Source organism: Neovison vison, chromosome 9 (genome assembly GCF_020171115.1).
Source record: "Neovison vison isolate M4711 chromosome 9, ASM_NN_V1, whole genome shotgun sequence".
In the NCBI taxonomy this organism is placed as follows: domain Eukaryota; kingdom Metazoa; phylum Chordata; class Mammalia; order Carnivora; family Mustelidae; genus Neogale; species Neogale vison.
The window spans coordinates 96,121,323-96,136,227 of NC_058099.1; the positions used below are offsets into that span (position 1 = coordinate 96,121,323).

The 14,905-nt window shown below is 48.2% G+C and overlaps 1 protein-coding gene across 7 annotated transcripts in view; it reads right to left on the reverse strand.

Annotated features, from left to right (window-relative positions):
• Positions 1-264: 264 nt before the first annotated feature.
• Positions 265-14,905, reverse strand: part of SPATA6L (spermatogenesis associated 6 like) — a 52,077-nt gene continuing 37,436 nt past the window's right edge. For 4 of the 7 annotated variants that reach the window (XM_044265980.1, XM_044265983.1, XM_044265982.1 and 1 more), the window contains 6 exons: positions 14,539-14,573; positions 13,573-13,772; positions 9,134-9,227; positions 8,031-8,096; positions 2,178-2,355; positions 265-1,644 (listed from right to left, as the gene is read on the reverse strand). In XM_044265980.1, the coding sequence (XP_044121915.1) occupies positions 1,604-1,644; positions 2,178-2,355; positions 8,031-8,096; positions 9,134-9,227; positions 13,573-13,772; positions 14,539-14,573 (614 nt within the window). In that variant the 3' untranslated portion in view covers positions 265-1,603. Of the gene's footprint in view, positions 1,645-1,911; positions 2,356-7,993; positions 8,097-9,133; positions 9,228-12,843; positions 12,888-13,572; positions 13,773-14,538; positions 14,574-14,905 lie in introns of those variants that run through there. The other 3 variants (XM_044265981.1, XM_044265984.1, XM_044265986.1) reach the window with 3 other exon arrangements.

The following is a 14,905-nucleotide window of genomic DNA, read 5'->3' on the forward strand; positions in this document are numbered from 1 at the left end:
TGCACACTCATTTTTTAAATCTTATTTAGAATTCACGGTCTATAGGTTTCAGTTAACTCTGGGTCAGTCAAGAGACCTTAGGAAAATGGCCCCTTTGCACAGTGGCTTTTGCATGGAGGGCCCAGGACATTTTCCCAGGAGCCTCTGCAAACCCAGACCCCATAACACCTGCTTGGAATATACAATCCAGGCTTTGACAGATCTGCACCTGTGCAAGTCAGAAAGGAATAACAAATTGAAGCAAGGCAGGTGGGAATGTTTTACCATGTTTAATGACACAGATCTTCCCAAAGGAATCCCAATCCCTCACAAAATTATTCATTCTTATATACCCCAAAAGTAAAATACCTCAACTGCAATCCTGGCCCCAAGGTGATTGCTCAAAATGGAAATAACTCCTTGAGACAGAAGAAAGGTAAAATAAGAATAAACAATAGAGCTAACTGATCAGAAAGTAAAAGAAGATTGATTTGCAGAACAGAAAAAAAAAAAAAGACTTTAAATAAGTATGGGCATTTAAGATCTGATACCTAAACTGAATTGAGGAGTTAGACTCAAACCATTTCAGAAAACCTGCAGAGCCACCGTGCCAGCACCTGCTGGAGCCGACTGACCCGGGACGCCAACCCACTGGAATGGGCTTCCTCGAGCTGCTTATGTCCTTTGTAAGACGTTCTTTTCTGGGCCTCAGGTCATAGCCTTCACATAACACAGTATTTTTTTTATTTTTAATGATGACTAGACATCAAAATAATGGACAACTGTAGTCTCAGACACCCCCGAACAGACAAGCAGGTGTAATCAAGCATTTGTCTGTTTTCCAAAGTGGATGAAATCCCTGTTATCACACACACACCTTTACTGTGTGGCTGGAAATTGAGAAGAGAGTAAGTGAACTTTGTTTTATTGTTTTGGGGTTTTTTTTCCTCCTTTATTTATTAATGTTGTATTCCTCATTTACCTCACAAACCGATTACTGTGGTCCTAATGAGAGAAGGAAATTTGACTCTCACTGAATCCTTTAAAAACTAAAAAAGGACGTAGGGTACGGCAGAGGAAAATGCCGGGTCACAACGCGAAGGAAAGACCAAGGCTCCCGTTTTCAGGCCCCCTGGCTCTGGGCCTGTCCGCACAGAGACAAACGCGTCTCCAGCCCCACGTGTCGCGGCCCGTCCTCCTCCTCCTGCTCCCTCAGTCTGTGTGAACGTGTCCCCAGGTGCCTTCTAGCTCATTTTAAATCTGGTTTTGGCAGTCATGTTTGCAGAGTATATTTACTTAAAGTAGCTCTTTCAGAGAAATATTTGAGAAAGGTTTTGTTCCTCTTATAAACGTACTAAGCACGGCTGGAAAAGGGGCGGGGGCGGGTGACAGAGGAGTGGTTTAAACTACAGTCCGAAGAAACCAGGCTCCCCTTACAAATGCATCCTAGACGGGGAATATTTAGAGCAAGATCTGAGCTCTCCAGATGTAAGGCTCCCCCTTCCTAAGTTGTCAGTGGACTTTGCGTAAATCAAGCCTAACACTAAAAAACAAACCAACCCAAAAAACAGATTTACCGAAAAGAAAATCAGGTTGTCAGCCTTTTCCTAGAGGATTTTTCAGGTTATCCCTCTACATAGTAGCTCCCTCTAGCTCCTGTAAGATCTAAACTGAGGAAAGAAGGAAAGAAGGAGGGAGGGAGGGTAGGAGGAGGGGGAAAGCCGGGGCAAGAGGGGAGGGAGGGAGGGAAGGAAAGGGAAGGGGCAGGGAGGAGGAAGAAGGAAGGAAAAATTTAGAAACTTTCCAAAAACACATCCAGTGGAACGCCTGGGTGGCTCAGTTGGTTAAGCTCTGCCTTTGGCTTAGGTCATGATCTCGGGCTCCCTGCTCAGCAGGGGGTCTGCTTCTCCCTCTCCCCCTCCACCCACTTGTTCGTGCTCTCTCTGGAATAAATAGTAAAATGTTAACACACACACACACACACACAGTGACACAAATGAGGAGCACCTGAAAAGGCATCCTGACCCTTTCATTAGAATTCCAAAAAGTGCTTTCTAAATGAAAAAGCACCAGCCACCCAACTACGATTATTTTCTGTTTGGAGCCCGAAACACATCGACCGACTATAACATGAATTCTCCGACTTGACAAGAAAATAGGAGCCCCACACAGGAAACACTTTAATCAGTGACTCTTACCTGGGCACAAATGACTGAGTACAGGGTTTGATTTGAAAGGGGTGAGACACTGGTGATTCGTAACAAAAGCTGTTGTTCCTTTCTCTGAGGACGAGTCAGTTGGCTCCCTGAGTGAGTTGTCCACGACGCTCCTCCTGCTCTCCTTTGGGTTCCCTTGTGCAGCTGGAAGTTTCACACGCTGCACGTGGTACAGAGAAAAAGGCAAATGTCAGCACCCGGAGGAGAAGGTGGTGTCCCTCGAGCCCAGTCCTGGCACACAGCCCTACCTGGCATCCCTGGGGGTCTGAGCCGGCTCTACAGCCTCGGGGTGGGAGGCCGCACGAGGCAGCAGGTCCCAGCGGCCCGGGACCTTCGCCAGCTACCAGCCTTCTCTGCATCACGCCAGGATGAGATACGCCGAGTATCTACCTCTTAGTGTTCTCCTGAGGAGTTCACGGCGTCCTGGGCTCACAGGGAATGTACAGAAGCTGGGCTGAACTGTTACGCCTGCCCCCATCCTGTTCCATGAACAGGATCATTTTGCGGGGCACGGAGAGAGTCCGTATAGGATTGGGGGGGGTTGGTATTCCAAGTCCCTCATCTCCAGCCGCCTGCAGGATTCTCCATCTTAAATGTGCATCAGAATCTCCCAAAGAACATTTTTTAAAATATCCTTTCCAGGGGCGCCTGGGTGGCTCAGTGGGTTAAAGCCTCTGCCTTCGGCTCAGGTCGTGATCCCAGGGTCCTGGGATGGAGCCCCACGTCAGGCTCTCTGCTTGGCCAGGGCCCTGCTTCCCTTCCTCTCTCTCTGCCTGTCCTTCTGCCTACTTGTGATCTCTGTCAAATAAATAAATAAAATCTTTTAAAAAAGCAAACTCAACACCCAAAGAACAAATAATCCAATCAAAGAAATGGGCAGAGGACATGAACAGACTTTCTGCAAAGAAGACATCCAGATGGCCAACAGACTCATGAAAAATGCTCCACATCACTCAGCATCAGGGAAATACAAATCAAAACCACAATGAGATACCACCTCACACCAGTCAGAATGGCTAAAATGAACAAGTCAGGAAACGACAGATGTTGTCAAGGATGCGGAGAAAGGGGAACCCTCCTACACTGGTTGGTGGGAATGCAAGCTGGTGCAGCCACTCTGGAAAACAGTATGGAGGTTCCTCAAAAAGCTGAAAATAGAGCTACCCTATGACCCAGCAATTGCACTACTGGGTATTTACCCTAAAGATACAAACGTAGTGATCTGAAGGGGCACGTGCACCCGAATATTTATAGCAGCAATGTTCACAATAGGCAAACTATGGAAAGAACCTAGATGTCCATCAACAGATGAATGGATAAAGAAGATGTGGTATATATACACAATGGAATACTATGCAGCCATCAAAAGAAATGAAATCTTGGGGCGCCTGGGTGGCTCAGTGGGTTAAGCCGCTGCCTTCGGCTCAGGTCATGATCTCGGGGTCCTGGGATCGAGTCCCGCATCGGGCTCTCTGCTCAACAGGGAGCCTGCTTCCTCCTCTCTCTCTGCCTGCCTCTCTGCCTACTTGTGATCTCTCTCTGTCAAATAAATAAATAAAATCTTTAAAAAAAAAAAAAGAAATGAAATCTTGCCATTTGCGACGACATGGATGGAACTAGAGGGTATTATGATTAGCGAAGTAAATCAATCAGATCATATGATCTCCCTGATATGAGGAAATGGAGATGCAACATGGGGGTTTTAGGGGTAGGAAAAGAATAAATGAAACAAGGTGGGATCGGGAGGGAGACAAACCATAAAAGACTCAATCTCACAAAACAGGCTGAGGGTTGCTGGGGGTCGGGGGTCGAGAGAGGGGGGTGGGGTTATGGACACTGGGGAGGGTATGTGCTATGGTGAGTGCTATAAAGTGTGTAAACCTGGCAATTCACAGACCTGTATCCCTGGGGATAAAAATACATTATATGTTTATAAAAAATTAATTTAAAAAATCTTTAAAAATAAAATCCTTTCCAGGCACCACCCAAAGAGATTCCAATTAAATAGGTCCGGAGCGAGGCCCAGGGATCAGGAGTTTTCAGAGCGCCTCCCCCTCCCCCAGTGATTCTAATGTTCATCGAGGACCACTAACCCAGGAATGTGCCCCGTGGTTTGGGTGGCCAGTCACCACCTGTGTCTGTTGGACTGGCGAGACTAGAGGTCCTGGGATCAAGGGAGGGGTGACATCATCCATTGTATCCATCCCCATAAGCCTCCAAACAACAGGCCCCTCCGAGCCGGGACTGAGTCAGAGAGAGGCCCCCGGGGTTGGAGCTGGGCATTTGCAGGCTGACCCGCTTTTTGCTTTGGTTGTCACACAGGTGAAGGGACCCCAGGGAGAGGAGGTACCACAGCTCCTGCCTGCCCGCTGGGGACAAGTGAGGTTGGAAGCCGTGCCAGCCGCTGTCACAGGACCTGGAGGCCGAATGAGCTATGACAGAGCAGAAACCAGCTTTCTCATTAATTTCTGTCTTTTTTGTTGTTGTTTCTTTCTTGGTTTATTTCCATTTGCTCCTCATTAATTTTAGAAAGGTTTGTGTGCTACAGTTCTTGTCTGCATCTGAGGACAGAAGCCCTGAGTCCCTTGGTCACCTTCCTAGGAGCACCCCTAGTGTGGTGGCTCCTGCTGGCCGGATGGTGGTGGGACACTCATGGGCCCGAGCTGGGGCCGTCTGGTCAGTCTCTGACCCTTCTTGGGAGGGTTACCCTACGGAAAACCAACCCCGATACGAGGGTTGGAGCAATGAGGTGCTAAGTGGAGGCAGGTCTGGGAGCAGAAGGCAGAGGGCCTGGGTCTGCCTGCGGGACCCGGAGTTGTCACAGAAGGGGGCCCTGGAAGCCCGTCCTTGCGAGCAGAGTCCCCGTGAGCTCATGCCAGACAGAGACGATCAGATCCCACCCTTGGTAAGGACCGTGACACAGAGACAATCACGCCTTCCAAGAGAACTAGGGTTGATCCTGGAGGGAGCAGGAAGTGGTTTATGGGACTTGCGGCAGGGGGGTACAGTTACATAACACGAAATTATACTTATGTTTATAAAATTTTAACCATTTCAAAGTATACAAGGGATCATCTACTTTATACCAAAAGTACCAAGTCCCAAAACATCCAGAATAACAAGAAATAGATGTACCCCAATCCCCCCACCCACCCACCCAATTCTTCTACCCGTTCCCTTGTCAGACAATCAGATTCACTGTTTTTGGCTCAAGAATCACTGGCCCTTCTGCGCTAAGGTTTACTGTTCCATTCCCCCGAGTCTGGAGATCACTAGGAACCCAGGAGAGAGACGTCCGCTCAACAGTGAGCGCACAGAGGTTGAGGAGGCGCGAGGTAAGAACTAGAGCTGCAAGCAGGAGGGGCCTTTGAGAAAAGCAAGGCAGGGGACAAGGGGTGGGAGCCCGCGGGGGCTCCTGCACATGCTCCTCCCAGAGCTGTCTTCCTGACCCCCGGGGGACTCTAGCGGTCCGATCTCGGCAGCCTGATCTCCTTGTTTGCATCCTCCCTGGATTCACAGAGATACTCAGTGTCCTTCTAATCAATGCCCTGTTTGCTTAAGACGAGCTGAAGTCCCCTGAGTTTCCTTACAACCACCAACACGTTCACCAACACGGCCCTCGGCCCTGCCTCACCATGAATGCACGACCCCAATGTGGGGCGGATATTCCAAACCACTGGGTGGGAACTTGTGTCATCAAAGAAACCCATTTTCTGCCTCTTTTTTTTTCCTGTAAACTCCACCCCCAACATGGGGCTCGAACTCCGGACTCTGAGATGGCGAGTCACACGCTCCACTGACTGAGCCAGCCCGGCGCCCCAAGGAAACCCACTTTCTAAGACAGGAGTTGCTCAATTTTTTTCTTCCCTTCTCTCTATTCCCTCCCACCAGCATCCACGTATCTGCTGGTTTTATGTAACTTGATGTCCCCCATGCTGGAAGTCAACACAACTTGGCATTCAGTAAGTACGTGGGCCGTGTTCCCATGGCGGTCATGACGTGGGCCGTGTTCCGTGTAACTGCCTAATAAACACCTAGATGACTGTTTTGGCAACTGGAGCTTAAGTGGCCCAGAATCCACCCTTTCATCGACCAAGCAGGACGTTCCGAGGTGGAAGCTTGCGGAATGGGCTACAAGCGAGCCCTCCTCCGCGTTCCTTGGTGCTGATGGCGGAGAGTCCTGCCAGCCTGGGGGCCAGGCGGCTTGTGCCTAAAGCACGAACGGCCCTTGAGCCAGACTTCCAGGAGCCTGACTACCGTGAACCCCCAGCGCATCATCCCACACTCCTTCACGGCTCCAAAAGGTTCCCAATACTTCAGTGTCACTAGGCTGCTGTTGCTGCGTTCGTAAGAGCACAGGCTCCTCACGGGAGATGATCAAGCGGGATGTCCACAGACGCTGCTCGATTCCAAAGGGCTCCCCTCTTTCACCCCAGGGCTTCCCCATCACACTCTAGGTTTGGGGAGACAATGGAATGTAATGCTTTAATGGCATGGTTGCTGGGAGTGCCTTCACTCGTTCGGTGAAGGTCTGCCCTCGGCTCAGGTCATGATCCCAGAGTCCTGGGATTGAGCCCCACAACGGGCTCCCTGCTCAGCGGGGTGCCTGCTTCTCCCTCTCTCTCACTCTCTGCCCCTCCCCCCTTCCCATGCTCTTGCTCACTCTCTCTCTCTCTCTCTCAAATGAATAAATTTTAAAAAAGTAAAAATCTTTTTAAAAATTAACATAAACAAACAAACAAACAAAAGGATGGTGTCTGAAGCCAGACCACCCAGGGTCATATTCTCAGACATGCCATTCACTGGCCAGGTGACCCTGAGCAAGGCACCTAAACCTCCCCATGCCTCAGTTTCCTTATCTGTGAAATGGAACTAACGGTAGAACCTACTTCATAAGGGTGAGGTAAGAATAAGGTATTAACTCATCTGATGCATGTGAAGTGTTGGCACCAGTTCCTGGAGCTTGGAAAGTGCTTAATAAGGAAGAGCTATCATAATTCGAGGCCCGGATAGAAAGGGATGAGAAGAGAACACCTCAGGAATAACGTCATCCTATAGTGCGGCCAACTACTGACCACACACCTGAATTCTACAGCTGTCTCGTCACCTCATTCCACACTCACTCACGAAAAAATTTTTACCCAGTGCCGAGGTCACGTGCTACCAGGATGGTAGCAGGATGGCGGGAGGGGGGGAGGGTCGCTCAGGGCCTACACCCGGCATTTGGAGTTGACTTTGTCTATGTTCAGTGGGACTCCACTGTTGGGTGCCAAAACTGGCTACTAGTTAGCAGAAGGGACAGAGTCCCTGACCTTGGGAAGGTTTCATTAGTAGAAGGGGCAATCAGCCCTTTATAAAACCCATGTACAAATATAACAACAAATGGTGTCAGCTTTAGGAAAGGAAATGGTGGCGCGCTAAAAAGGAATGCCTTGGAGGGGAAGGAAGTGTCCTGGAAAGTCACGAGACCAGAGGATAAAGAGAAGTGACCCAACCAGGGGCAGGAAGTACTATTTCAGACAGAGCATAACAGGTGCAAAGGCCCCGTGGCAGGAAAGAGACTATTCAAGGAGCTAGAAGCGGTGCCATGAAAGAAGATGGGAGGGAGGCAGAGGAGAGAAAGAGAGACAGAGACAGGCCTGGCAGACCACAGACACACATGCTGTAGTCCTCCTGTGTGGTTCTTGGGGTCTCCGCCCCATCTCCTCTCCACCACATTTTCTAATTACTTCATCCTGACAGCAGGAAATTATTTAAGCAAATCAAAATAAGAAGCAGCACTTAAGCTGCTTACTTACAAAAGACAGCAGCTTAAAAGTATCTCTGTTCACGCACCGGGTATCCCTTCACCAGGTAGCTTGGTCTCTCAATGATATACTTTGCTCCAGAGACAGAATATTCCTATAACAAAAGCCAAGCCAGCAACTGCGTTACACATAGTGTAACATACAAATCATTACACATATAAATCAATGCTACTCAGATGTGTGCTTCTGCATTTAAGAGGCCTATGGACCTCACGTCTGCCACACACGGCAGTGGGGAGGGCTTAGTATCCGTGTGTGCACGTACATGCAAATCCCCCTTCTTTCTTGTTCTTCTCCCTCCCTCCTTTCCTTCCCTTCTTTTTACATTTTCAAAGGATTATTTTATTTGAAAAGACTAGAATTAACAAAGCAAAGCCAATGACTTTTCCAAGAGGAAGCAAAGTAATTTACAACCCCTCCCTGTGAAAATCAATATTCGTTTATAAGTGTCATTCTATAAATCTGGGCTATGCCTGTGTTTAAGTCAAGACCAAGATGACCCTTTGACTATGACACAGTACCCTTAAACCCAACCACTGGGACCACTGCTAACCTTTCATTTGAGTTCTTTTCACATGATGATGGGCCACTTGGCTAACTGCCGCTAGTCTGCAGCAGAGAAAGTACTGGGTGTATCTTATCTATGGGTCAGAAACACTCCCCAGATCCCACACGTCAAACAGCCAAAACACCTCATCAACTTTTAATGTTTTCTTCCATGTTGTAACCTCACACAGACCACAACTTCTCTGCACTGGGGGATTCCTGTGCATGGTGCACAGTTCTGGGAGACCATCTTCTCTCCTTGAAAGGTCCATGCTCCCTTTCCCTGCAGGACCTCCACCCAGCGGGTGCCACCCTGCAAACTCTCTGCAACTCATTGCTCAGATGGAAGCTCCCTGGTCTCTTCCTCCAGGAAGCCTGCCCTGATTCCCCACCAAGTCAAATGCCCCCTTTCAGATGCTCTCAGGACACCAGGCCCCCTCCTTGGAAAGCATCACAATTTTACCTTTAACTCTGTGGTTACTGGATTAATGTCTGTCTCTCCTTCCACTGCTCCCAGCCCTAGACTGACGCCCCCGTTCCCATGTGATTTTGTCAGCAGAGATTCCGCTGTCTCGGAAGCCCTACCTTGTGCAGGTTTTGCTGAGCTCTGTGGGATGTCAGGAGACTGCATACCCTTTCGTGGATCTTCCTCCAGGAGGACTGAGAGCAAGGGTGGAACCTGGCCAACACACGAAAGCAGAGTATTATGCAGCTGCTATAAAGGATACTTTGGTACAGAACACAGTGGGTGGCTATTTATAATTTACTAGCAAGAAGCAGCAGGAAAAAGCAATATACGCAGTGTGCTTTGCATGTCTTCATTAACCACCCACGTAAGGTACACACTGACGATAAAAGCAACCAGAATGTGAAGAATGGCTGGTGTTTGAGTCTGTGGCTGTGAGTGATTCTTCCTTGTACTTTACTGGGCATTTCAGGTATTTCTCTCAATCCTTAGAAATTTCATCCATAAATATTTAACACCAAATGTAACCCCAACTGTTTTCCACTGCAAGGATTGTATGTTTCATCTCGTTTACTTGAGGCTACTCAGACCCAAACGTCACCACAGATGGTACCAGAGCCTTCCAGTTGCTCCAACGGGAGGTTCCCCTCCACAGCTGGCCAACACTGCTCCTCGGGCCTGGAAGGCCGCCACCCCAACCCCGATCCCAACTCGTGTGCACCCTACCCACCTTCAGAGCTCAGTCCGATCACTGGCTGCTCGGCAAAGCCCTTCCTAACCTCCTCCCGCAGAGGGAGTTGGCTACCCTACCACCTGCACTTGGGGTCCATTCCCCCTTGCTCACAGTGCTGGACCACTGAGACCAGGTCAGTATTTGGCTCATGTCTGTGCCCACCCCTACACTGAAACTGGCACTGGGAATCCAGGGCCCCGTAGGTACTGAATACCACATAGGTATTTAATATTCCTTGAGTCACTGAATTTGTCCCTTTGTTCATTCATCTTTGGGAGGGGAGTGGGTACCAACGCCTAAACTCCGAGGCAGAATGGGCCATTTGGTGATGAAGAGCACAAAGACCATTTTCCAAAGATTCTTAAAGAATTTCAGCCATTTGGGTACAATCATTCTCTTTAGCTAATGTACGATAAACACGGGACGGTCCTGGGCAAACCAGATGGCCTCTCCATGACGATGCTATCCTTTGTCACTGTTTCATGGCCTAATTTACAAATTCATAGTCAAATTATTTCCAAAGCTCTCCATGTAGAGGGACTCTGGGCAAACAGAATTTGCTGATCCATCAGAGGCAGAGGAGAACAATCTGGTCTGCAGCCAGAGTCATCATCCTACAGTCAAATGTGCTAACTCCCGAGAAGGAACCTGCAAAAACCCCCTACTGCCGTCCAACAAAACCCAGACTCCTTAGCTCGGCTTCCCCAGTCCCTCAGGCTCTCAGCCTTGGCACAAGGCTATGCCCGCAAGCTGCTCTAACTTCTAGACGCCACCAGGGCCACCTGCCTTCTCACCGCCCATCCCTCCCCTCCTTCCACTCCAGCATAATCCAATCCCCTCCCCGCAAGGCCCCCATGGAAATACCCCTCCTTCGTGAAGCTTTCCATCGGTGCCTTCCCTCCTCTTCCTTTCTACCCTGATAATGTTTGGTCCATATGATTTTCAAAGCTCCGCCTGACAGAAAGCCCTCTGGGCACATGTTTTTAAATCCTCTGCTAAGCTGCAAGTTCCCACAGATCAGGAGAAATGTCTTAAATGTTAGGGTTTCCATTCCAGGCTCGCAGACCGGCTACCAATCTTGTTCTCCTCCAAGGCTCTCTTCTGCCCACAGAGACGCTACAGGCCGCCACACACACCCAGCTCCAGGCCCAAGGATTCTGCCTCTGTAGAAAGGAGGCGAGCTCCTAGGGAGCCACAGCTGAGAATCACTGGCCGGCTGCATAAAGACACTCAAGAGAGGCTGCTGGAGAATGCACAAGCCATCTCAGAAATTTATTTAAAAAGAAATGAGGCCTTCCTGATCTGCCTCTTGAGGAAGTTACCCACCTCCTGCTCTCTGTCACCCACCTGTGGCTGGTCCTTCTGTTAAACGCATCTCATCCAGTGACATGAGTGTAAGCCAGTCTCCCGGTCTACTGTGGGGGCCACTGGCTCACAGGGACGCATCCTGACCATCCCAGTCCACCTGATAGGAGCTCAGCAGAGGCAGCCCCAACTCCGTCCCACTAGGCTGGTTATGAGGAGTTTGGGAAATGTATAAACACAGGCACATGGACAAAAGCTATAAGCTGTCCCTGATTCTGACAGCAAAGAACCATTTTGTACCTGTAAGAGAATGGCTGTTTGATCATCACACCCATTTTACAGATGGGGAAACTAAAGTCTAGAAGATCTACAGGGCTGAGCACTTCTGTGAGATCACACAGCAGTTAGACACAGATGGGCACCAGAACTCACATCCTCTGACCACCAGCTGAAAGTCCTTTCCTGTCTCTGCTTAAAATCTTTATGTCCAGAGGCTAAGCCAAGAGGAGACGAAGGCCAAGTAGACAGAGGGACGTAAATGTCTCTAACCGCCTGTCTCTGCGTGCCAGGGCTGGTTTTTAAAAAATCTGTTTCATGTTATTTTCCTCCCAAAAAGTAAGTAATCAGGAATTCACCATTCTTTAATAGATTTTACTAAAATACTTGACTTGGTTTCCTCGAGTCTATGATACAACATTTCAATGTAAACGTATTCTATCATTTCTGCAAAGCACTAAGAACGCACGGCCACTTTCTTAGTCTTAGTCAAACTTAATAAAATTCCTATTAAAACTGTAGAACTTTCGTTTCATTGTGACTTTCATTCTGGGATTTACTACCTGCGGGGTAGTACTACCTACTGTACTACTACTGGGATTTACTACCAAGTCCCTTTGTGAGCAATCGTGTCACTTGGATACGAGACTCTCTCTCCTCATTGTCATGACTACCAGTGCAGAGAAGAGGAGACCGGCATAGCCCGCATTCAGAACAACTGTTTGTTTTTTGTTAGTTTTTTTTTTTTTTTCCCAGAAAAACTGTCTTTTTTTTTTTTTTAAAGATTTTTTATTTATTTATTTGACAGACAGAGATCACAAGCAGGCAGAGAGGCAGGCAGAGAGAGAGGAGGAAGCAGGCTCCCTGCTGAGCAGAGAGCCCGATGCGGGACTCGATCCCAGGACCCTGAGATCATGACCTGAGCCGAAGGCAGAGGCTTAACTCACTGAGCCACCCAGGTGCCCCACAACTGTCTTAAGAAAGACAAAAACCATGTGATCTCATCTGTAGGTGGAATTAAGGAAGAACACAAACAAGCTCACAGCTACAGAGACCAGACTGCTGGTAGCTGGACTCTGGGGACCAGGGGAGTCAAAAGGACAATTTCCTGTTACAAAAGAAATATAGAGACGTATGCACGGAGACTATAGTTAACACCATTTTGGATATTTAAAAGTTGCTGAGAGAATAAATCTTTTTTTGAGAGAGAGAGAGAATAAATCTTAAGAGTTCTCAGCACTCTGTAGAAAAAACAAAATTCTGTAGCTATGTATGGTGACCGAGGTAAACTGGGTTTACTGAGATGATCATTCTGCAATATACACAAAAACGGAATCATTACGCTGTACGCCTGAAACTAGTATAATATGTCTACTATCCATTTTTAACAACTGTCTTAAATACGTTATCTTCAGTGCCATTTTCCCGGAGCTAAGGTGACAGGACCGTCCTGGCTTGCCTGGGAATCAGGGGTTTCCCAGAACGCAGGACGTCAAGGGCTGAAGTCACAGTAGTCCCAGGCCAGCTGGATGGCTGGTCATTTTACCAGATGGTACAGTCTGGAAAACAAAGGTCCCTCTCTCGATTTCTGGTCTGCCTTCCACATATACGCAACTGGGCAGGAGGTGGGGAGTGTTATTTGTGACAATCCTATACATAAGCCCAAAAAAAAAATGTCCAAAAGAAGGAGAAAATACACCTACATGTTAATAATCTTTCCCTTTGAGTGGCAGAACTATGCGTGATTTTTTTTTCACTCCTTTTGTTTTTTTATGGAAGACAAAAATGGATAGATAAACAGCATCTATGCCAAGTTAGCTGTTTGTCCCATTTTCTTTTTTTTTTTTAAGATTTTATTTATCTATTTGACAGACAGAGATCACAAGTAGGCAGAGAGGCAGGCGGTGGGTGGGGGGAGGAGCAGGTTCCCCACTGAGCAGAGAGGGCTCGATCCCAGGACCCTGGGATCATGACCCGAGCCTAAGGCAGAGGCTTAACCCAGGGAGCCACCCAGGCGCCCCATGTTTGTCCCATTTTCAACAAACATTCTGAGATCTGCTTTCCACAGGTGAGAGAAAAGGCTTCAACTCTTCCTTCTGGGAAGACTTAAAAACGAACATTGATTTTTCATATCAACAGCTGAACAACCCTAAGGAAGCAAGCGATGGAGTGACCAGGCTTCACGCCTGCTGGACCACAACACACTCTTCGCACAATGAAATAAATAGGGGGCTTGCCGCTGACCTTTCGTCGCAGACAAGGGGCTCATCCCGAGGAGGGCTGGCGGATCTGGAATGCTGGGAGGTGGTGAACGAAGCTTCCCCGAGGAAATCGGCATCCCCTTGGTTACTGTAACTGGGCGAGGGTTTTTCGAACTTACTCGAGTCGAAAGGTGACGATGATTCTTTCCTTAAAACAATCCGTTCATCTGGCTCTTTGATAATCTAAGAGACAACATGCATGATTCTTCAGCTGTGATTTTGTTTTCGTTTGCTGAATTTAGAGCTGAGGGTGGGTGGGGTGAGGAAGGGGACAAGCGGATAGAGGGCCTGCCCCCGGGGGAGCTCCCCCAGTAAAAGAGGAGCAGGAACTGGCAGTGTGAGAGACAAAATGCTCAGAAGCTCAAGGTCAAGGCCAGGTAACCAAAATTCTGCACATTTGGCCTATATCCTCAAGCTAAAAGAAACTCGTGCTCTGAGGTTTGATTTATGAGCATATGGGATTATCAGGTTTGGCGAAGACATCATTTTTTTAAATAAACTATTTAAATGCCATGGCATGAAAAGCCCCATCCGCTCCATTCTTTGCCTGTATCTATTTTCATGTTGGAACATCGACGTTTGAGCCTCCATCTCCCCAAACCAATCAAACTTCGAGAGCAAGTGACTTACCACCTCCATGTGTATTATGAAAGTATCCGCTTAGGAAAAACAGCAGGAAGAACACCTACTCCTGAAGCAGGTTCTGGGGCCACAGGCAGGGGGGATTCACTCCACAGGTGAAGAGAGCATACGTGAGGGGAACAAACCAACGAGCGCAAAGCACACAGGAGGGCCCAGCATCGCTCAGACTCTGCTGAGACTCCAGCAATCCATTCCCATGAGCAGCCCTTGCTAGCAATACACTTCCCACCACTCGCTGGGGAAGGCACAATAACCGACATTAGAAGCGGGAAGTCAGTCATTTCAGAAATGCTATTTCTACAATTACCTTTACGTTAGCGGCAAGGCTGTCAAGAGAAGCAGCTAGAAGAAAGAGGAAGAGGTGTTTCAGTGACTCGTTACGACCAATTACCCCTAACACCACTGTGACATTTGTTCCACAGAGCACGGAAATATGACATGGGGATGAATTATTAAAGAATTTAAATGCTCCCTTGTAAGTTACACTGTCAACTTTTACAAGTCCCTTGAGTCACTGCAATCCTATCTAGGAGTGTTTCTGTCCCCCTGAGGCCCGATGAAGTTATGTTATTAATGACAGCACACAGGGATGTGGGAAGGGCAAAGGAGAGCCTAAAGTGAAGCCATAAATTTGGTAATCCTTACACAGCCTGGAAAACAAAAACTCATACTGG